General features: G+C 34.6%; 1 protein-coding gene across 1 annotated transcript in view; it reads right to left on the bottom strand.

Moving 5' to 3' along the window:
• Positions 1-24902, bottom strand: part of LOC136036902 (uncharacterized) — a gene marked incomplete in the record, with an annotated part of 361814 nt that extends 336912 nt beyond the window's left edge. The window contains 4 exon segments of the mRNA XM_065719279.1: positions 3008-3195; positions 10083-10270; positions 10981-11182; positions 24730-24902. Coding sequence (XP_065575351.1) covers positions 3008-3195; positions 10083-10270; positions 10981-11182; positions 24730-24787 — 636 coding nt within the window.

Below are 24902 nucleotides of genomic sequence, written 5' to 3'. Positions count from 1 at the left end.
ACCAATTAGTTGGACTAATTAAGAAATCGCTGAAAAACCTCGGGATATATCGTTGGAATGTTTTCATTGCTTATTCTATAGGTATTAAAATTTATGTCGTTTACCTTTCATGATTAGATATTTTAGGTGTGGATAAAATAATCTGGACAACATGCACCCATTTAAAATTGAATCTTAATTACTAAAACAAAAAATTAAAATATCTTTTCCACCCCTCCCCCTTTTCCAGCACTAAGTCAAGCGCCTCCTTTTGACATCTCCGATTTATTTTTAAGATAGAACTAAGCTAGCGGGAACCTTCCAAAATTCAATCTAGCAAATTCAATTCAGTCTAAGAAATGTAATGATATACCTTCACTTCCCACTTTATATGGACCGAATAAACAGGCCATTCTTACCTGTTCTAATTTAGATGGTGTCTATAACTGCAAAAAAAAAAAAAAAAAAAAAAAAAAAAAAAAAAAAAAAAAAAAAAAAAAAAAAAAAAAAAAAAAAAAAAAAAAAAAAAAAAAACGCAGTCTGTTCCCAATTAGATTGTGTTCGTCTAATTAAATATTATCACCACATTATTCAAATTCAAAGCCTGGGTGGAACCCAAACACCCACTGTAAAGCGATGGGAGGAGGGACAAATTGCATCTATTGTGTCAGGATCGTAGCCCTTCCGGGTAATGTTGATTGATTAATCTTATATATTTGGAGCCACCATAAAAGATATTCTTTTTATAAATTTATTATAATCCAATTTTCAGTTTTCAGAGTTTCGGGTGACATCGGCATACGTCGTTCTTTACCAATAATTGGTTACCACGAACTGTATGATAGATAATATTCTTCCAGAATGTTATGTATTTTAGCTAGAATACCGTTTTTAAGGAAAAGACTAATTGATACAGGCTAGCTGGGTTCAGTAAAAATTCAATATTTCGGACTGAAAAATTAAAAGGAATGTGCCTCACCAACATTTTGTTCGGGACAAGTTACATAACCCGTTTTGTCATTTTTATTTTATCATTTTTTATAATGTAGTATAATTCGGCTATATTAATTCAAAAGGGGGTATGTGACATCTTAATTAAAGGTTTAATTAAAGGACACCTTAATTGAGGTTTATAAAATCAGATATTGGCATTTTTCCCAAAAATAGTTTTAATTAACTTTCTGAAATAGAGAAACTGTGAGATTTGGAGCTTCTGATTTTCATTTTTCTCATCTTGAAGGTTAGCTACTTGTTATGAAGCAAACAGCTGCTTTTTAATAACAAATGAAAAACAGAGGCCGTATGTTTTTGCTTTCCTGTAGATTTTATGGTTTGTAAATACTGTTTTTCAGAATAATACCGCCGAACTAATCTTGGTTAAATGGATGTTAAAAAAATGAAATATACGAAGAAAAAAACAAAAATGGTACTTGTTAAATATTTTGAACACACTCAAGTTCTTGATTTGAATGTAAGATCCCAGAAAACCGATTTCATAACCACAAAGCCAAGTGACGAGTGACAGAATGCATTGGACTTATATAATTTACTACTATTACTAATAACTCACCGCAGCACCAAGCCACCTGAGACCAACACAGCTACAAACGCTCCTCCTCCAACCCCATCTATTCAGGCCTCCCTCTTTACACCCTCCCAGGAAGTTTCCATTTCCTTTAAATCTTTATTTATGATATCCTTCCACCCCAGACGAGGACGACCTGCTTTATATTTAGCCCCAGACTTGACTTGAATTAAGTCTCCTGCCGGGCACTGCTCGGCGTAGAGAGTGACGTCTGCCTCCTCCACCCACTTCGGTCCATGGCGAGTGTTTGCTCTTCGCCCTGTCTGATGTTTGCCATCGCCAAGAACTCGGACAGGCTTTCGGACCAACGTTTCTTCGGTCGGCCGCGAGGTCGCTTCCAACCAACTTTGATAGGGTCGAAGTCATTGATCATCTTTGCGGGTAGATGTGGTGGCATTCGAAGCAGATGCCCCAACCATCGTAAGGTTCGCTCGGCTGCTTGAGTCGAAAACCAAGACTGCTTTGTGAGCTGCAGAAGCTTTTCATTGCTGACGAAGTCGGACCATCGTAAGCCCTCAATCCTCCTCAGGCTCTTTGCATGAAATACGTCTATTTTCTTAAGGGTTGCAGCTGATGCTTGCCATGTCTCAGCTCCGTAAAGCATCACAGAATATGTCATCCTTCATCCACAGAACGTGGCCTAGCAATCTCAACCTTCCTTGAGCTATATATTTGCACATTAGGGGGTGGGGTAAACATTTCTTACTTCATAATACGCAGGAAAATTGAAGCTAACAGATTTTGCATGCAGATCCGCTATACTTTACATCCACCTCTTCTCACGTGCAAATGTATAACCCAAATTATATACAAGTCCAATGCATTCTGTCACCCGTAACATGTCTCTGTGGCTAGGAAACCGGTTTTTATCAGATCTAACATTCAGATCAAAAACTAGAGTGTGTTCTGAATGATTAAAAAGTACCATAAAATAATTAAAAACTAGAAGAGGGTAATTTTCAATCGGTGGAGAAAAGCTCCATTCTTTTTCGTCACAGAAGATCATCCTTATTAGGTTTATTAATTGTTGGCATATTGTTTTCCTTCATGTTTTTGTTTTTGTGGAACATTAAGACCAGCCAGTGTGGTCTTAGAAAGTATTTAGATTAGCTGGATTTAGACCGAATTCAAGCTTGTGGAGAAAAAAAATATAGAATTATTGCAGCTAAATGTATAAAAGCTTTGGACTATGGCTTTGATTTCTCAAATTATTTTTAACTCAAATTTTCCATCGTTCTTAATTTAATTTCTTTTTTCGCCATCATTTAGTATTTCATATTTTTTCTAATCAGTTTATAGTATTTTATAAAAGTTAATTTTTTTTTAATCCTTCATAATTTTTTTTTGGTTAACTCAAAAAATTTGTTGCACTAGAACATGTGACGTTAAAACTCTATTTAAAAGTAAATAATAAAAAAGATGAAGAGGAAAAATATCGACCACCTGACTATATATCCAATACAGTCCAGGTACTTTGATCCGAATAGAACGACCACTTCGATCTAAAAGAAAAGATTCTTCACCACCAGGGATAAATTCTGATGCATACCAGTCTCGAATTTCAACTTTCCGTCCTATTTCTCCAACTGTTTTGTGATTTAGTAAATGTATAGCCAAGGTTTGGTTTGAATCTAAGGAAAAGGAGCTATATTAAAGGAAATACCTTGCATTTTTAAGGCAATATGCAAGAGTAAGATTTCAGCCCAAAACAAACCCACGGGTGCTTCTCCACTTAGGCTTATCAGAGTATAATAATAAAAAATAATAATGGTGTATTCTACACCGTTCTATGTGTTCATTCTATGGTGTATTCTATAATAATAGTATTACGTAAAAAATAATAATGATTATAAAAACAAATTGGGAAGGAGCGTAGATATACATAGCCAAAACTTTGAGGATGAAATTTGATTAATGTCTCAAGGGGGAGGAGACAGTCTTCGTGAGATAACCCTGGGCTAGTTATTCCCTTTGCACAAATATTGCCAGGATTCACCCATTATGGATCTCCAAACAAAGGCTTGTGAGCAGGATCTAGTCAGAAAAAATATATAATCTAAGAATACGAAAGGCAACCATAAATTAAAGATTGTCCACCATGAGCATGGTAAATCAGTTGAAGGTCAATTCGTGTGACATTGATCCTACTGATCCTACCATTTGCCTGAAGTTTGGAGAATCGAACTGAAAGTTTTGGAGATCAAACTGGAAAGTTCGGAGACTTCGGAGACCAACAGCATCGGAACACCAAGATCTTGATGCTTCGCTGTCAAGCTCCGAAATTACAGCACCAAGGTAGGAGCTGTTCCAGTGTTATGAGATAGTTGTGGGTCTCTGCTCATTCACAAGCCTCTGTCTTTATCACAAGAATGGGGGAGAGATAGAGAAAGAGAGAGTGCGAGCGAGAGAGAGAGAGAGAGAGAGAGAGAGAGAGAGAGAGAAAGAGAGTAAGAGAGAAAAAGAGAGACTTTTATTTCAAAAACATCTTTCACAGCGCGTGGTGCCGAAATTTGCGCTTCACGTCAGGTACTACAGTCAGATAAAACTTGTCAAATAAAAAAAAAGAAAAAAAAAGAGAAAATCACAGACACAGACACACAGTGTCAGACATACACTTGTCAGATTAAAAAAAATGATCATCAACTAAAAAACTGAGTCAATAGAATAAATTCACTGATTAATAATGTTTACGAATGCAGGAATAAAACTCTGGAATGAAAGGAAGACCCTACGCTCGTAGCCTCATAGTGGCATTGGGATAAACATTTCATGAGCTTGCCAAGCCAGAACTGTGACTGCAAAGAAAGCAGCACAGTGACCTTGAGGAGTGGCATCCCTTGGATAATTTCTAATTAATAAACGATAAAGCACAGCAATGGTTTTAATGAACGGATAGTTTTTCCGGGTTTTGTTTCCGTAGGCGGGCTTTTTCAGACCCAATAACCCCTTTCTAGTTATATTATTTATGATGGATTTTCCATACCCTTGCATTGGAGCACAGGGGGAACGTGCGTAGTTATGTTGGCGTTTTGGTGGCTTGGCACGACAAAGAGTTGTTGTAAGCAATATCATCAAGACCAACAGCCAGGAGAGAAAGTATCAAAATTTGATGCTTAAACCTTGTGCTTTCATCTTGAATCATCGGCTTGCAATCATCAAGACAAGTAGCCAAATGAGCAAACGATCGAAATGTTGATGCTTAAGCCTGATGCTTCCACCTTTAATCATCAACCTGGAAGCATCAAGACAGTAGCCGGAGGGGACACATCAACATTCGATGCTTCTGCCTCATGCACCCACATTGGATCATCAGGTTGGATGCATCAAGATCATCAAGGATTGGAATAATCTGTGTAAGCAGAAGAGTCTAGATTATCATTTAAAAAATACAATTCAAACAATGAACTATACAAAAAATTGTCTACTATAGAGTTGCATAATGCAATTTCTATTTCTGTCTTATCGCGAAAACATAGAAATGAGCTAACGAAAGAATAAACAAAGATACGGTGTGTTATTACACTGAAGATAAACAAAAATTAATTACAGCAAGCAGGGTAAAAGTATTATTATTGCTAGAAAAAATATAGCAAAAAGACAAAGCAAAAATTCAAAACTTTTCAAAAGTAGGTATAAAATTGTTTTATGAATAGAAGCAAAGATGTATGTATGTTTTACAAAAAATAAATGTCTAAATATATAAGAAGCGCGAAACATGGATGCACAAGGACTCTGTGGCTCAATAGCCAAACATACCAATCAATGCATCATACAACACTATACAGAAGTAACACCTCTCCCAATAAAAAAGAGGAAAAAGTGAAATTTATAGTAATGACAAATAGAATAATATTAAAGATAAAATTTTTAATTTTTAAGTTGATATCCCATATCAAAGGCTGAAAGACCATAGGCGTAGCTGAAATTTTAGTTTCAGTTTTTATTAAATAGTTTATTTTAAATTTTAGTTAATGTAAAAAAAGAGAAAAATTAGTCAGTCTAACAACTCTTTGGAAAGAAAAATGCAACAATTCCACATGAAAAGCAAAATGCAAAGAGGGATTTAGATTTTATGAGAGAAGGTCGGTCTCCTAAATTTCGTTTTCTAGCTGTTGCGTTTTTTAGTTTCAAGCTTCTTATTTTTGATTCTTTCATTTCATCTACACCTGGTTTGGTTTATTTTTATTCAGTATAGTTCTTATTTTCATATTTGCTTCGTCTTTCTTTCATGATTCTTCTGTCCCTCAAAGTTTTTCTTATTTATTTTCTACATTTTTATAAAACTTCTTTTTAACCTGTTATACTGAAGACTGCCTAAAGGAAGATTTTGCCTACATATCTATAATCTTCCTTTTTATTACTGGCCTATGGTTTCTGTTAGTTTAAAGTTAGCCTAAGTATGACTTTTCTTTATTACTATTATGATATCTTACAATAAGAAATTATAATACCCAATAATAGCATAATGACTATTCAGATGCATAAAACACAAATTCAGGGCATAGAAAAAAAAAAATCAGTTACAGAACAAACCGTCCACGCTGCGGTTGAAGCTGGATACCGGGACTGTAATCTACCACCGTTGCCTGCCCCCTGACTCGATCAAATGCGTCGAATACAAGACAGAACTTAAGGGGAACCAGTTCCTCTACAGAAAGCCCCTATAAACAAAGAAGCGCTAGGGGGAGGAGTTAAGACATGGATGAACACTGTCAAAACAAACCTCGTACCATATGTGTTTTTTCCCGCGCCACCTTCAGGACTCATATTGGCAAAATATAGTCATCCGACAAACAAAAACAGCACCAAGTTAAATTTTACCTTCTGATGCATGCTCACGCCAGGGATAGCTGCCACCCAGCTTGTGTCTAGACTCAAGTACAAGCAAAAGCAAGGAAGTAAAAGTATCAACGATTTAGAAGTCCTTATATAATAGGAAAAAATAATCATTAAAGATAATTTTCTTTTTAAATACTATCATATAATGATCTGTATTACAATACTGATAGGATTAACCGTTTGACCCCCTCCCCCTGAAATGCTTGTCCGACTCGTAAAACGTAATAAAAATGCACATAAACAAATTTTTGGTGCGTTAATAGTTTTTTTGCAGCCCCCCTCCAAAAAAATCTTTTGAAACGCCCCCCCCCCAAAAAAAAATCCTGGATACGGCCCTGATCGAGACTACCCATTTTCTAAAAAATAGGGACGGAAAATTGGAACCCAGACAATTAACTCTCTTCTGTTCTAATAGTTTACAGTGCTTGCTTTCCTAAAATAGGTTTCAAAGAGGCATTCATAATGAATAATGTAATTTGTAATGATAGTTTTTCATAATTTCCACCATTTCGCGAGAGTATTTTGTTTGCTTGCTCAAAAAATAATTCGCCGAGATGGTTTGGATTTTAGATTTGTCCGTATATTTTACCCCCTTTCCCACCCCAAGGGGAAAGAGATATTGTTTTCTACAGTTTCAATTAACCGAGGCAGAAGTTTCAATTTGGTTTCTCGGTGAATTGCCACCCCTCCAATTTATCAAATTAAAATCTAAAATCCAATTAAAATCTAAGACTAAATTTTGCCCCTTTTCCTGGGCGGTGACATCACTCTGTATAAATGCGATGATAAAAGCCACTTCATTATAAGTGGAGTATTAAGAGATAATGACTCAGTTTTTTGCTTGAAATTGCAGTATTATACCTCAAAATATGATATAAGTGGCAAAACAGATTACCATGCATAAACAGAAATTCCGAATAAAAATAAATAACTCTGGATAAAATTGAAAACGGATTTAAAGCTCCTGCAATCATTAAATAATAGGTAAAAAATAGGTGTTTTCTCTGGAATCGAAGACATTAAATTTTTTCACGGATTTTTTTTTTTTTATATTCCACATACTTATATATATCTGTTTTCAGATCTTATTACAATTTTGCCCAACCACTCCCTTCAAAATGATTCATTCGCATGTGTTAGCCTTGAATATTATTTTAGGTTAAATTTGACACTAGAAATATTATGAATCGTTACTGATTCCTAGGAATTTTATTTCGATCGTCAGTGAGACTATCCAAATAATGAAAAAAGCAGTTCCAATTGCTCTTTATTAGCCAAGGTTTGACAAAAAATCGTTTCCTGAGCGTTTTCTTCATCTAACATGGCTTATTTAGATATTTCCGTAATATTTGCGAGAGAGCGCTGACTTTCTTCCTAGTGTACATCTTGGAGGACCATATACGCCTAAAGGTACATTTATATATTGCAAAATCCGTCCGTATGTTTTCGAACAATGGCGCCTAAAAAACGCTACATTTCCCTAGCTATCTCGTGCTATTTCCTAGCTATCGATGGCCTAAGTATCTCATTATGGTCCTATACCCTAAATCTATCCTAAAAAGTGATTAGAAATATCTGCCGTGCCTGTACCTATCATCAAAATATCAAGATGGATATAATATTCTTACCCTCCTCTGAAAGCTGTTGAGCAAAATAGAGCAAAATAACACCATTTTTTCTTGGTTTTCTTATAGCCTGGGTGAGCAGTATAATTCTAGTTGGGGTAGCCTTCAACCAATGATTTAAGATCGTAAAGTTGATGATCCATAGTCATGGCTTCATTCATTCAAAAACCTTGCCAACCTGATATGGCAAATCGTTGCGGAAAGCTAAAGTTTTTTCAAGCACAGAATTGGCCAGAATCTCTGCCTGGATTGCTAAGTCCAGACGGATTTCCGTAAAGTGTAAGTGCACTATAACAGTTCCGCCACAGTTGGCAGAGTTCCAACATGCTCGGCACATTTTCCAAAATGTATGCTATAGTTCCGACACACTGCATGCCCCACCTGTTGTATATTATTTCTCAGAGGGAGCGAACCCTCGAATATTTGTTTCTGCTTATAAGGTCAATGACCTTATTTTCGCTTAACAAGTTCAAACAAATACGACCATAGTTTGCTTAAAATCAAACTTCTCCAAAGCCAGAAGGAGGCTATAGAAACATTTGCGTAAGTACAAACTAAACGAAATTCAACTTTACCCAAACCAATAGGGAGAGAGGGAAGAGTCACCCTAATCCCCCTGTATTCATCATCGCACGTGTTTACTACTAATATTGACTGATGGATGGATGATACGGCTGATACAGCAGAATGATTTCTGCTTATAAGGTCAATGACCTTATTTTCACTTTACAAGTTCAAACAAATACGACCATAGTTTGCTTAAAATCAAACTTCTCCAAAGCCAGAAGGAGGCTATAGAAACATTTGCGTAAGTACAAACTAAACAAAATTCAACTTTACCCAAACCAACAGGGAGAGAGGGCAGAGTCACCCTAATCCCCCTGTATTCATCATCGCACGTGTTTACTACTAATATTGACTGATGGATGGATGATACGGCTGATACAGCAGAATGATTTCTGCTTATAAGGTCAATGACCTTATTTTCACTTTACAAGTTCAAACAAATACGACCATAGTTTGCTTAAAGTCAAACTTCTCCAAAGCTAGAAGGAGGCTATAGAAACATTTGCGTAAGTACAAACTAAACAAAATTCAACTTTACCCAAACCAATAGGGAGAGAGGGCAGAGTCACCCTAATCCCCCTGTATTCATCATCGCACGTGTTTACTACTAATTTTGGCTGATGGATGAATGATACGGCAGTTCTGATTTTTTCGCTAAAAAATTAGACAATACTATTTATTGCAGTAAATTCATGATCATTGCCTCTAGATTATTATGCCTCAAGTTTGCAAGACTAATGGCTTTATATATTGGATCAAATAAACAAGTAAGCTTTGATCAAGGCCGTATCCAGGGGAAAGTTTACCCAGTTCACCCCACCCCCCGAAAAAAATCCAGAGCAATAAAATAGTAACAAAATGCATATAAGCCAAAAACTGATGTATTATCTAAGGTTTTTTTCTGTATCCAACCCCTTGAACTAAAATCCTGGGTACGCCCTTGGCATTGATGCATTAAGTTCAGCTTTCTTTTGCCCAGAGAAGTCAATTCACTAAGGGCAAAACGTATTTTTTAATGTCTAGAGGACGGTCAAAATTACTTTAAATTTCAATTTTTTTTTAATCATTAATTTGAAATAATAGCTTAAAACTATTATTATTAATTTAATTAATTCAAATAACAAATAATAATTGATTAATTTAATTGTAAAATTAATTCAAATAATAATTTAGAATTATTACCATTAGTTTAATAATTTTTAAGACTATTGACTTTTTTTTCAATGAAAATTCCAGAAAAAAAGCAACGTTTCAAAAAAGATACCCTCAAAAGGCCAAAAATCAAGGAAGGTAACAGAGATCAGGACTATCCTTGAAATGGATCAACTGGTTTGATGAAAGGGTTAGTTAAATAGTTTAAAATAGTTTAAATAGTTTAGGTATTTGGTAACGTTTGTTGAGTGAACTGTCTACTTATGCAGCTCTATTTATCTACCAATGCTAATAATCTATCTAACTATCTAAGCAAATAATGAACTTCTAATTACCAAAACCAGAGTTTACCGCCTTGACCTTTCGACCTCTGCGGTATCTGCGACCTGATTTCTTTGTTAATTTTTTACCTTGTTTAGCTACCCGCTTAGCTCTTTTTTTGACTGTTGGCATAAATTCATTTCGGGACCTCATATGATCTTTACGACTAATTTGCTGCTCATGAAGGTTACGGTTGCCATTACTGAAAAACAAACAAAGGAGTTGTACAATCCATTCTTTATAAAAATTCTTCATTTAAATCTACGACAAATTTGTTGCTCTGGAACATTCGAAACAAAAAGACTATTTAACAATAAATAAAAAATAAAGAGGAAAAATATCGACCACCTAACTATATTTGCTACAATCCAGGTACTTCGGACTCGAATAGAATGATAATTTTGATCTTATAGAAAAAATTCAGAATATGGCACGAAGTTACAGCGTAATAAAAATAATACTCTTAAGAATAAAACAATTACCATCAATTCAGAATAAATTATTGTTTTAAATTTTAATACCATACGATATCTTAAAGAATCATCCTATTTTGTCCCCTATAAACTTTTTGGTCTGTGTGGCTAAACTATTTAGAATCAATTGGGCGGTCTTACCCTAACTTGTAGAGCTTGAATATAACATCTTGATAAACGACATAAAACTAAAGCCGACATAACTTCCCAGAAAATTCAGTTAAAAATTTAACTGCTTCCTTTTTGTAAGGAGATAGAAATCCTTACTTTTAGTTAAAAAAAACTTGTTGTTTTTATTATCCCAGACGACAGAGTGAAAGTGAAAGAGAGAGAGAGAGAGAGAAGAGAGAGAGAGAGAGAGAGAGAGAGAGAGAGAAAGAGAGAGAGAGAGAGAGGGAGAGAGAGAGAGACCAAAGTAAAACAAAGGAAGAAAAATTACCGTATTTCGTTTATACATTCCTGAACATTATCTTCGAGTAGCTGAACTTGCTTTTTGAGGGTGATAATCTCAAACTGGTTGTGACTTATAACAACAGCGAAAATACAGACCACAAGTAAATTAATAAAAGTTGGAACAGAGCATTTGAGTCTCCAGCGAAAGTGGACTTCATAGTCACTGGCTGTTGTAGGTGGCGGTATAACTACAAAAAAGAGATAAAATACAAGCATCAAGAATAAGATTTAGATATAACATACAAAGGAAGTTTCACTAAACAGTAAATAGGTTAATATTCCTAAAGAAAAACATTATGTAAGACAAAAAGAAAAGAGTTGGCTACAAAAATAAACTTTGCATCCTCCTCCCCCCCCCCACCAATTTTGGACCTCAAAAACACAAAGATTGGTCTTTGAGGATTTGTCACAAAAACGAGTCAATAGTGAAATATGGTAACCATAAAATGCAACTTTGAACCATCAAACCTCTCTACGTCCTCACTAATGGTATTATGGTTGCAGCAGTAGCTGCAACCTAGTAAAGAGCCGACCACAGCCCATAGTGAGGAAAAGTCGAAAAACAAATTTTGAAAAAAAATGCCTAATGAAAAAAAATTGTGATCCGATACTTGATTTAGCAATAGTAACAATTATTTCGATTAATTTTACAAGTAAAAGATTATAGAAAAACAGATTTATGGTGATTTCGAAAGAGCATGAAAACCCTCAAAAATGGCGTCACTTCAAAATAAGATTGCACCTTTGGGTTCAGCATGGTCAAAGACCTTGTAGAGGGTAATTACAGGCCCCCACCATAACAGGTGCGAAACACAGGAAGGCTGACCCCCAACCCCCCATTGCACTTCCTGGCTGAAGGGCCAAGAAACGGAGATCAGCACCGCCGGTACGGACTGTAAAGTCTAATGCCGTATCCTTTACCTTTTTTTTTTTTTTACCATGAAAAACAAGGAAAATCACTTTGCTGCCTGGGTAGCACTGATGCCTCTTTTTTTTCTACCACGGCTAGCGGGTTAACAAAACATCATAGATGTATGTTTAATAACTCATTCGAACGGAAATAAAAATGGTTAGTGCCCTTTTTGAGTGACCAAAAAGATTGGAGTGCAGCTAGCCCTCATCCCTAAAGTGGTTCGATAAAAAGTTTTTGATAACCACCTTTTTGAGCACAGGTGAAAGGTCCAATAACAATGCTTTTGGTGATGACATAGCCCTCCATAGTCCATGGGGGAAAGGGCTTTAAGTGGCATCGGGTGTTTTTTTTTCCCAGTTAAGACCGCGCGCCTTGTATACGATATGTGGAAAACCTGTCTTTGTTAAGGCTGATTTTAGTAATTCTTAACCAATGCTGTTTTCCTACTACGGCAATAAATCACGATTTAGAGGTTGCAAAAAGTAAAATAAAAATATCGTGGCCGTGTCACTACGATGTAATATATCATGAATTTTCCTGAATCATTTGAAAAACAATCAGAAATTAAATAAAAAAAAGATATTTTCAACGGAAAGAAAGGAGCTACATTAAAACTTAAAACAAACAGGAATTATCCCGCGTAGAAACTGGGGATACACCCTCTCTAGTACCCCGCCCTTTATGCTAAAGTTTGATCCTTCATCCAAACTCTTTAAGAACAACTCCTGAAAAAGAAGGGCCATTTAACTAGAATAAGAAGCTGCTTAAAGTAATAAAAACTTTAGCGTAAAGAGTGAGGTACTGAGGATAAGTTTCAGAAAAGCAAACATTATGGTGAAAAGCAAATGTTAACCTATCATTACCTAAGTTACATAAACATTTTTTTCAGGTTTTTTTTAATTAAAAACGGACAAAGATGGATTATCAAACAGTTCGTGGTAACGAACTGTAGTAAGGAGCGACCCGGCTCAATAGTAACCAAAACTCTAAAAAATGGAATTTTGATATCAATAGATACATCAAAAGAGTCGCATTTTAATGCTGATTTTAAATATATAAGTTTAATCACGTTTAGTCTTACCCATCAAAAGTTACGAGCCTGAGAAAATTTGCCTTATTTTAGAAAATAGGGGAAAACAACCCCTAAAAGTCATACAATTTTAACGAAAATCACACCATCAGATTCAGCGCATCAGAGAACCCTATTGTAGAAGTTTCAAGCTCCCATCTACAAAATTGTGGAATTTTGTATTTTTTGCCAGAAGGCAGATCACGGATGCGTGTTTATTTGTTTGTTTGTTTGTTTGTTTTTTTCCAGGGGTGATCGTATCGACCCATTGGTCCTAGAATCTTGCGAGAGGGCTCATTCTAACGGAAATGAAAATTTCTAGTGCCCTTTTTAAGTGACCAAAAAAACTGGAGGGCACCTAGGCCCCCTCCCACGCTAATTATTTTCCCAAAGTCACCAGATCAAAATCCTGAGATAGCCATTTTATTCAGCGTTGTCAAAAAACCTTATAACTATGTCTTTGGGGACGACTTACTCCTCCACAGTCCCCGTGGGAGGGGCCACAAGTTACAAACTTTGACCAGTGCTTACATACAGTAATGGTTATTTGGAAGTGTACAAACGTTTCCAGGGGGATTTTTAGGCTGGGGGGGGGGTTGAGAAGAGGTGAATATGTTGGGGGAACTTTCCTTGGAGGAATTTGTCACGGGGGAAGAAAATTTTCATGAAGGGAGCGCAGAATTTTCTAGCATTATTTAAAAAAATACAATGAAAAAATAAATATGAAAAAGTTTTTTCAACTGAAAGTAAGGAAAAGCATTAAAACTTAAAACGAACAGAAATTATTACGCATATGATGGGCTCACCTCCTCCTAATAACTCGCTCTTTACGCTAAAGTATTTTTAGTAATTTCAACTATGTATTCTACGGCTTTTGTGATTCAGGGGTCATTCTTAAGAAATTGGGATAAAATTTAAGCTTTAGTGTAAAGAGTGAGGTACTGATGAGGGGTTGTACCCCTTCGTATACGTAATAAAAACATGAGAATACTGAAGTTCGTTACGTATGCTAATTTGTAAGTTACGTATATCTTTTACTAATAAAAACATTCGTAAAAAATATTTTTTTTAAATTCGTAAAAATTTTTAGTTGCCTTTTTAAGTAACCAAAAAATCGGAGGGCAACTAGGCCTCCTACCCCTCTCCTTTCTTTCTCAAAATCATTCGATCAAAACTATGAGTAAGCCATTTAGTAAAAAAAAAAATATGCAAATTTCGTTTTAATTATTCATCTGTGGAGAGCCAAAATCAAAACATGCATTGATTCAAAAACGTTCAGAAATTAAATAAAAAAAAGTTTTTTTTAACGGAAAGTAAGGAGCGACATTAAAACTTAAAACGAACAATAATTACTTCGTATATGAAAGGGGATGCTTCCTCATCAACACCCCGCTCTTTACGCTAAAGTTTTTTTTACTGTTTTAAAAAGTAGAGTTAAGAGAAAGAGTCAAACTTTAGCGTCAAGAGCGGGGCGTTGATGAGGAAGCATCCCCTTTCATATACGAAGTAATTTCTGTTCGTTTTAAGTTTTAATGTTGCTCCTTACTTTCCGTTAAAAAAAAAAACTTGTTTTTTTATTTATTTGCGTACAAGTTCGAAGTTGAGCCATCTTGATATTACTAGGATTATAGATTAGCTTTATAATTTGTAAAACAACTTGAAATTCTCCATTGTATAGAGAGATATGACCAAATTTCCAGAGTTCATATTATGGTTTATTTCTTTTTCATTTCGAGTAATATTAAAGCGTGTTTTTTATAATTTAAAATTGTATATTAGTCACTATCATATAGGTTTTATTGGCTGGCGAGACAAAAACGTTACCGGATTAGTCAACACATTATTTATATTTATATTATTTATAATATTCTTGCTTTTTATGACTGGCTTTTGTGTTTTCAGTAAAGCGCTAGTTTTCTACCATTCGAAAAACATACAAAAATATCATCAGTTGGTTTATTTGCACTAATTTTATCGATATATACATATTTGATAAGATTGTGAACCAATAGATTTTGTTCGTTTTGAGTTTATAGTTTGGTCTTTACTTCCCCCAGAAAGATTTACTTTTTTAAATTAATAGCGTAAGAATCCAGACCATTAGCTTGAGGTAGGAGATCCCCGTACCCTAGCCTATAGAACTGACAAATGTTAATTGGGAAACTTATAGGAAAGCAGAATAAAAGACACAAAAATTAAAGTTATTCCAAAATTGACTCCGGTTAAAGGCTTAAAATGTGTGTATTTCTGATGATTTCATATCCAAGACAGAAATTAGAAATTCTAGAATAGGAAGGGAGAGGACAAAGGTTTTAGTATACAGTCTTTTCGTCAGAAAAATGCCCTGATTACATGAATTTTATTAAATTTTGCAGTTAGCCTAATGTACATTTATAGTCTCTTTGAGTGGGTGGGGTTAGATCCTTCTTCTCCCCAGTCGACCTTCCAAAATGTGTTGACATTATATACCAAGTGTGCCAAATACAGTGTTGAATTCCATTAGTTTCTTTTTGAGATGTCAATCATCACATTTTTAAGCCAATTGCTTTATCCCTTGAGCATATGCAAAAGATATTATCAAATCTTTCCTTTTTAGCATTTTAATTTAAAAAAGAAAAAAATGTCCTCCTTTAAATTTTAAAAGGCATCTTGCACCACCAACTTTTTCTATGGATTTGTGCCACTAAGATTACACTTAATAAACGGTTTAACTGAGTTCAGGGCTAAGAAATAAAAACTAACCAGAAGGGAAGCCTCCAATACAGAAACAGTATTCCCTTAAAGTAGCTTTTGTTGACAAACAAAGCAATCTAAATCAAGAACAAATCATCCTTTTGAACCATATAACGTTCATAAAGTAAGTTTCATTTGGAAAAACAGAGAAGCAAATACAAATAAATTTTTTGTTGTAAAAAAATTAACAAACAACAAATCATAAATTTATCTTTCTATACAGCTTCACCTATTTTGCAAGTACTTGCTTTGCCTTGGTATGAGTGGTATCAATAGGGGTAGGGGGCGACCCCTCCGCTTTATCTCTTCCCTAAATTTTTTATAGATAATAGTTTTGGGTATTTTCATTGAAATGGCTTTTACTGGATGCAAATGGAAAACTGAAAAAGCAACAACTGGATTCTGAAAAGTAAATCTTTGCTTCCCCCTCCTGTTCGAATTACCCTCACGAAACACCCCTGCATAGTACAAGTTTTAGTCAAAGATTTCTGTGCTAGTATATTCTTTTTGTAAAACCTTAGCCGTAATATAGTCACAATTAGGGATAAAAACCAAATTATACAAGAGTAAAGCATTAATAATGCATCCTCTGTGTATCCCTACATCCATGATATTTTAACCTTCACAATGTAATATTATTTTACAGTGTTGTTATATGTTGTAGCATATAAGTTATATGTTGTATGTTATATGTTGTATGTTATATGTTGTTATATGTTAGTTATATGTTGTAGCATATAAGTTATATGTTACAGTGTTGTTATATGTTGTAGTCACAATTAGGGATAAAAACCAAATTATACAGGAGTAAAGCATTAATAATGCATCCTCTGTGTATCCCTACATCCATGATATTTTAACCTTCACAATGTAATATTATTTTACAGTGTTGTTATATGTTGTGGCTATTTTGAACTTACAATATTTTTGTGACAAGAATTGTGGTTACTCTATTTTTCAACAGATAAAATATGAAGCAAATACAGGTTGATAATTCAGTAGATACACAGGTAATCAGTCATTATTCGGCAAAAACTACCTTGTGCACAAATCGAGTTTGCTTATTAATTGGCTTCAGTGGCATGAATTTTTCAGAAATTAGAATGAAGGAGGGACAGGGAAGATTTTCATAAAAATAAAAAAAGTCTTTTTTCAATGAAATGCTCCTAAAACTCATTTTTCAAAATCTATAGGCTGCAAAATATCCGGGGGAACTCCCCCCCCATTACAACCACTAATTACCTCCACAAATAGGCCTACAACTAAAATCAAGTTTAAAGCAGCCTTTAAGGGTTGTTCATTATGCCAATATAAAAATATTTGGCCAAGAGTATTTACTTAAAACAGCACGGGTCGCTGAGTAAATCAAAAGACGCTATTATCCATATAAACAAATTTATGAAGTGTTTTAGAAAGTCTTTTTTGTAATCCCCTCCCCACAAAAAATCCTTTTGAAACCACAAAAAGAACCTTGTAACTACTGATACCTGGTATAAAAATCCTTTGGTAACAGTGCACCATATGTCCACCTTATTCAGTATGTAAGTAATTTAACTAACCCTATATATTCATACTTTCAATCTTTATTATGGTATTTTATTTATTTATTTTCTTTATTTCCCTCAAAAAATGAGGAGTACGCTACAATATAATATAAAGAAAAAACAACTGATAACACTTACAATCAAAACCTATCAAATATTGATCGAACACTTAAAAAAAAAAAAAAAAAACACTTGCTAAATAGATTAGCCTATAAATCATGAAGAGCCAGAACTATTACTAAAAAACGGAAATAAATTGTGGCCTAAAAGGCTAATTTTCGCCCTATCTTCAAATGTTTTATATTTTTTGTTTATACAGACTACAGGATCGTGAATGGTTGGACTGGTTTCACAATCTCGTGAACTGGTTGGGAGATCAGAGTTGAAACTTCTTAAGATTGTCTTGTTGATTGGTCCTCAAATTCTGAATTAAGGTTAGGAGCAGAAATAAACTAAAAGATTATTTGTATCCAGTCATCTAAATAAGAAGGGGAAAATTAATCACATTTGTAAAACTTGAATAGTATTGGGATATTAGTACAATTCTATTGAATTGTCACGGAGCCAAGCTCTAAGTCAAAACTGCAAAGGTTTAAATTGAAAAAAAAAATCCCTCATTCCAGATTGGAACTTAAATAGCATGATGTCAAACTTTAAGTCAAAACCAAGCAAATTTAAACTCGACAAGACTCCTCATTTCAAATAAATAAGCACTAGATTAAATGAACAAAGTTTTCCAAAAGTCATTTGAGTATTGGGCATTACGTTAACATTATAGTCAAACAGTTTGTGGTAACGAACTGTAGTAAGGAGCAACCCGGCTCAATAGTAACCAAAACTCTAAAAAATGGAATTTTTATGCCAATAGTTACATCAAAAGAATCGCATTTTAATGCTGATTTTAAATATATAAGTTTCATCAAGATTAGTCATACCCGCCAAAGGTTACGAGCCTGAGAAGATTTGTCTCATTTTAGAAAAGAGGGGGAAATACCCCTAAAAGTCATACGATGTTAACGAAAATCACACCATCAGATTCAGCGTATCAGAGAACCTTACTATAGAAGTTTCAAGCCCCTATCTACAAAAATGTGGAATTCAGCATTTTTTGCCATAAGACAAATCACGGATGTGTGTTTATTTGTTTTTTCCCCAGGGGTGATCGTATCGACTCAGTGGTCCTAGAATGTCGCAAAAGGGCTCATTCTAACGGAAATTAAAAGTTCTAGTGCCCTTTTTAAGTGATAAAAGAAATTGGAGGGCACCTAGGCCCCCTCCCACACTCATTTTTTCTCAAAAGTCACCGGATCAAAATTCTGAGATAGCCATTTTATTCACCATAGCCGAATAACCTAATAACTATGTCTTTGGGGACGACTTACTTCCACCGTAGTCGCCGTGGGAGGGACTGCAAGTTACAAACTTTGACCTGTGTTTACATATAGTAATGGTTACTGGGAAGTGTACAGACGTTTTCATGGGGATTTTTTTGGTTTGGGGGGAGAGTTGAAGGGGGGGGGGGTTACGAGGGAGGATCTTTCAATGGAGGAACGTTTTATTGGGGAAGAGACTTTCAATGGAGGGGGCGCAGGATTTTCTAACATTATTTAAAAAAATGAAAAAATAAATATGAAAAGTTTTTTCTACTGAAAGTGAGGAACAGCATTAAAACTTAAAACAAACAGAAATTATTACGCATATGGGGGGTTTACCTCCTCGTAATACCTCGCTCTTTACGCTAAAGTATTTTTAGTAATTTCAACTATTTATTCTACAGGCTTTGTGATTCAGGGGTCATTCTTAAGGAATTGGGAGAAAATTTAAGCTTTAGTGTAAAGAGCGAAGTATCGACGAGGGGTGAGCCCCCTCATATACGCAATAAAAACATACGAATATAGAAGTTCGCTACGTAAGTTAATTCGTAAGTTAAGTATATTTTTTACTTATGAAAACGTTCGTAAAAAATTAAAAGCTATAGTGGCCTTTTTAAGTAATCAAAAAATTGGAGGGCAACTAGGCCTCCTCTCTCGCTCCTTTTTTTCAAAATCTTCCTATTAAAACTATGAAAAAGCCATTTAGCCCAAAAAAAAATTAATATGCAAATTTCGTTTTAATTATTTATGCGTGGAGAGCCAAGACAAAAAAATGCATTAATTAAAAACGTCCAGAAATTATACAAAAAAAAACAAGTTTTTTTAAATGAAAGTAAGGAGCGACATTAAAACTTAAAACAAACAAAAATTACTCTGTATATGAAAGGGGCTTTTCCTCCTCAACGCCCCGCTCTTTACGCTAAAGTTTTTTAGAGCGGGGAGTTGAGGAGGAAAAGCCCTTTTCAGTAATTTTTGTTCGTCTTAAGTTTTAATATCGCTCCTTACTTTCATTTAAAAAAAAACTTTTTTTTTGTTTAATTTCTGTAAAATAAGGAGTAAAATCACAACTCATAGTCTATGGAATTCCAATTCCAATTAAAGATGTGCAAATAATTAAAGCTTAGCAGAAAAGAGGAGGGGATTGTAGAAGAAGTACTTGAGAAATAAATTATATGAAATTAAAAGGGATAAGGGAAATAGAGGAAGGGTTAGAATTCCAATTAAAGAGGTGCAAACAATTAAAGCTTATTAGAAAAGAAGAGGGGTTTGTATAAGAAGTACTTGAGAAGTAAATTATATGAAATTAAAAGGAATAAAGTAAGTAGAGGAAGATTTAAAATTCCAATTAAAGAGGCGCAAAGGGAAACCATGGATGACATTTTTGAAGATCAGGGAGATGCAGCCAGATAGCATAATGTATAATTGTGTATTACATGTTAAACTTCCAGTTAAAAACAGAAATGGGGGTTCAACAGGTAATAAGAAAAGGGTTACAGAGAGACAGGAAGGATATTTGAAGTTTATTGTTTTAAGATAATTTACTGAAGATTGTGAAACTGAATTTTAAAAAAGGTAAGACTTCAATGGATATTTAATGATACTATTAAAATGCTTAACATAATCAAGTGTTTATTGTTGAAAAAAACATTGTAATGTTTATTGTTGAATAAACATTGAAATGTTCATGGGTAAAATCCCAGTGAAAGGTGAAATTGCATGGCAATGCAGAACATCATAGTGAAAGGATCCTCTACAAGAGGACAACTGTGGCAGGGCATAAGATCCAGACCTATGGACAACAGTCTCTACAAAGGGCTTCCTTAACCCTTTTGGGATACCCACAAGACTGGGAACACTACATTTAACTCTATTCCCACTTGAAGAGTGGCACCCCTCAAGAAAATTATTACCTAGAAAACAACACAGAATTTGCAAGGGATTTTAATTAATGGATAATGTTTTTGGGTTTGGTCAGTTTTAGTGGATATTTTTTGGCAGGAAATTTCTTCCTGGCTAATTTATCTACTATGGGCTACCTCCCTGTAGTAGCATAATATTTGTATGCATGGATATGAAAGGGGTTGGAGGTAATAGGCTTGAGTTTGTCTCTGTAGGACTTTGACTCTTATCGATAGAATGACATCACCAAGAACTGAAAACCATGTTGTGACCAAGATGGGCACATGACTGCACAAAGCCACCATTCATACTGAAGGTCCAAGGGACTTCTTGCTATCTGGTTTTAAGCTAGCTTAGGCACTTTGGTGTAGACTTGAGAAGATGTGTTGGTCCCTGTCCTGAACTGGTACTGGAGACCATTGCTTTCCTGAGGTCAAAATAATTCCAATGATTTAAGGAATATAAAAATTGCAACTTAGAATGTTAAAAAAAAAACTATAGTATTGACATTTTGACTGATGAATTCAGCTGATTTGAACTGGACTTATGGGAAGTTTCAGTTTCAGAAGTTATGAGAAGATCACTCACATCATAGGGGTAGAACATATTAAATTAGTTGGCATAAGATTCGTTTACTCAAGCAGGAGGAATGGAGTATATAGACAGAGATTGGTGCCCATAATGAATAAGGAAATTGGTAAGAATAGCACTCCTGCAGTTAAGGTAAGAAATTAGGTTAGCAGGTGTTTTTATTAAATTGAAAGTTTAGTAGGGTTGTGTTCTATACCCTTTTATATGCATCATTTTGATGGATTTTGTCTTAAGGAGCACATGAAAGGCAATGGTAGACAATGGAATCAAATAGAGGAAAATCTCTCCTTGATTTATATTATGCTGAAGATTTAAGCATCCTAGATGAAAGTGTGAGCATATTGAATGAGCTTCCAGAGGTTTTGCAAGTTCAAAGTGATAGAATAAGTTTGAAAATCAATATCAAGAAGACTAATTTGCTAAGGCTAAATAAGTGAAGATGAAAATGTGATGTTGGGTACAGTAACAAAAAGACTGATCAAGTACACAGCTTCAATTACATTGGTAGTATTATTAGTAAAGAAGGTGGGAGCACTGAAGATGTAGAATAGTTATTCAAATTTTTGAAATAATACAAAGGTAAGACTGCAAACCAAGATTAGAATATTGGAAGCTACAGTGGTGATAGCAGTCAAAAATGGTTCTGAAGCATGGACACTCCAAAAAAAAGAGGAAAATTTGCCAGATGTTTTCCATAAGAAACTGCCTTCAGATTGTTTTGGCTGAATGTGACTAGATTTTTTCTTGAAAGATTTAAGAGAATTGGGAACTTCTTGGGAGGATATGAAGAGGGAGGCTTTGAATAGATTGTGATGGAGAAAGAGAGCATGTAAATGTGTTGGAACCAGGTGGCTTGGTGCTGTGGTAAGCAGTCAGTAGTATTAGTAGAAACAGTGCCAACAATATCAGCATCCATATCAATTTCTTGAAAATCTTATAATTTATTTCTTAAAGGTAATTCCTTAATTTGCACTTTGGAGTGATAAGGTCCAATGGATCTGTGATGATGACTGAAATTTTTTACTGATCTGATCAACAGTATTTCCAGTTCCTGCATGACCACTTGCTATCCAGTGACTTCTTAAAAGTTACAAGTGATGTTGATGACACTGTAAACTTGGAGAGAGAATTCTAGTCATTAACAATTCTTTCAGAGAGGAAGTTTTGACACATTCTTGTGTTCACAAGGCATTTAGGAAGTTTCTTTGAATGGCCTCTTGTATGGAATTGGTAGGACTTATTCAGGTTGAGGAGACTAGATGCATAATTGGAGAGTTTATGGGTAATTAGCATGTCACCTTGTCTGCAATGGTACACCAGAGTGGGTAATTTGAGTTTTTCAGTCTTTCATCATAGGGGAGGTTTTTCAGCCCATTTATAACCTTGCTGGCATGCCTCTGCATGCCCTCAAGAAGTCTTGCGTTGCCTTTGGGAGTGGTTATGCAGTTTCCAAAGTTAAGGATGGGTATTAAGATGACCTTATAAAGTTTAAGAAAGACTTTGGGTGATCTGCTTGTAATAGATCTCTTGAGTAGGCTGAGTCCTGTGTTAGATTTAGAAACCACATTCCTTACAGGGGAGTGAAACTTGAGCTGATTATCAATGAGTACACATATGTCCCTTTCTTCATTGTTGGGTTTGAAGATCAATCCTTGCTTGCTTGTCAGGATCCCACATTGAGTACACTATGTTTTCATTCTTTGGTCCAAAGTGCAAGATGCAGCATTAGCTGATGTTAAATGATAATAATTTGATTTCTATTTTGTTTATAATAGTAGTAATAATTTATTTCTTGTAGTTTTTATTGGGAATAATCCTTTTATTCAATATTCCTAGACTCCATATTGAATCAAAAATTACTTATTGTGTTCTATAGCAAAACCAAGCTAAACATATAATAGACTATGGTTGATCATATATATGTGTAATGCTAATGATGACCTACAATATGTCTCACCAACATCTGGCATATCATCACCTAAATGAGACTTAAAGGTTCTTCTCCTTTGAATCTACTTCATCTTGTGTAAATTTCTATATTTTGCTATGCATATGTTTAAAGTCAGTTACCTTTGACTTTTGCTTATATTTTTACAATTTATTAACTAACCAAAAATCCATGATCAATGCAAAATTTATCCAACATTAACTGTAGTTTTTAGTATCCATTTACTGTGAAACAAATTTTAATCTTGTTCTATTTACTGGAAGTTTATGCTATAGCTGTTTGAGGGGGAGGGACACCTTGATCAAAAAAGTACTTGTGTATTATTCAGAACACTCGATAAGTGAAGTTAGGTTCTTTTGTGAAACAAACTATAATGCAAAAATCTGGTTTCATAGCCACAAAGACAGAACTTAATTTAGTTTGCTATGCATAGTGATAGAATATAAAGATAATTATATTTTCCATAATTAAGGGTTGTTGCCCACAACAAAACAGCATGTCAACGGATGCAACATGACTTTATACTCTTACAAGAAGGAACACTTTTGGAAGTGCAACAATAGATTTTCTTTCACTCATCTTTGGTTTTATTTCATTACCTTTATCAAAAGTTTGGGCTATATATTTGCACATTAGGGGGGTGGGGTGCATTATATTAAATACCTAACTTAACCTAACCACCTCTATATATAAAGAATTTAATTGAAATGTACCTGCATTGTAGTTTGTTTCATGGAAGAACCCAACTTCACTTATTGAGTGTGTTATGAATAATACACAAGAGCCAATTTTTCACTTTAATTTGGATTTTTTGCTTATATTTGAAACATGAGGGATACTGTGATGAATCTTGCCCTAAACCACCACTAGCCATAAGAACAGCCCTGGTTTATGCCATAATAAAGATATATTAAGTGTATTAAAGATATACCTTAGCTTTTGTTATTTTCCTTTTTATTGTTAAGAAGGAAAACAATTTTTTACTGTTGTTTTATTCTTTTCCTCAAAGTTTATGATAGGCTATAAAGAAAATATTTGATTGTTTTTGTAAGCTTAATGTGCATTATTTAATCAAACCCACGACAAACCAGAAAAATGGCAAAACAACCACAATGGCCATAGTTATAGCAGAGGCCTAGGATATAGGCTAAAGAACTTAAAGCAAACACTACAGCAATTTGATTCTTACTTTATGACATTTAGGGTTTCTACTAATCAAACAATCATGTTTATTCCATTGTTATCAACTCTTATAAGCCATTCCCAATAGGCTAAGAGGCCTAATTGTATCCGTATTCCACTGCAGCTTTGGCTAGTTAACTCCTGCAAAACTCAATTTCAGAATCCCAAAGACTGCTGAAACTCAGTTGAACAAAGATCAAAGACCAAAAACATATCATTAGATACAATTATTGAGAAATATATTGCTAAGGCTCCATCTAAGACCATCAGGGGAGGGGAGTGGGATGTCTTGTCAGGAAAGCTGCCATAGTATTTCAAAATGGAACAAAACATCTAACCCAGGCTATCCTATAGGGTATAAATTTACAAGACAAATAGTTTAGTACCAAAAAAGTAGTAATTTGGGCTGCACAGGTTACCATATGCCATTTTTAATGAAAAAAACAAAATATTGTTTCAGTGTATTTTAAGGGGATAAATTACCTGGTAGCTGGCTTGGAATACATTTAGCCGGCTTTTTCACTGGTGATGTATCCAGCATAACTACAGCGAAGCTAAATTATTCACTAAAAACTTTGCAGGATATTGTAAAGTTGAAAAGATTTGTAAAATCACATGGCATTGATATTTCAATTTAAATGGCCCATTGCCAGACA

Source organism: Artemia franciscana, chromosome 16 (genome assembly GCF_032884065.1).
Source record: "Artemia franciscana chromosome 16, ASM3288406v1, whole genome shotgun sequence".
Taxonomy (NCBI): Eukaryota; Metazoa; Arthropoda; class Branchiopoda; order Anostraca; family Artemiidae; genus Artemia; species Artemia franciscana.
The sequence above is the reverse complement of the archived record's forward strand: the minus strand, read 5'-3'. Positions and strand labels throughout refer to the sequence as shown.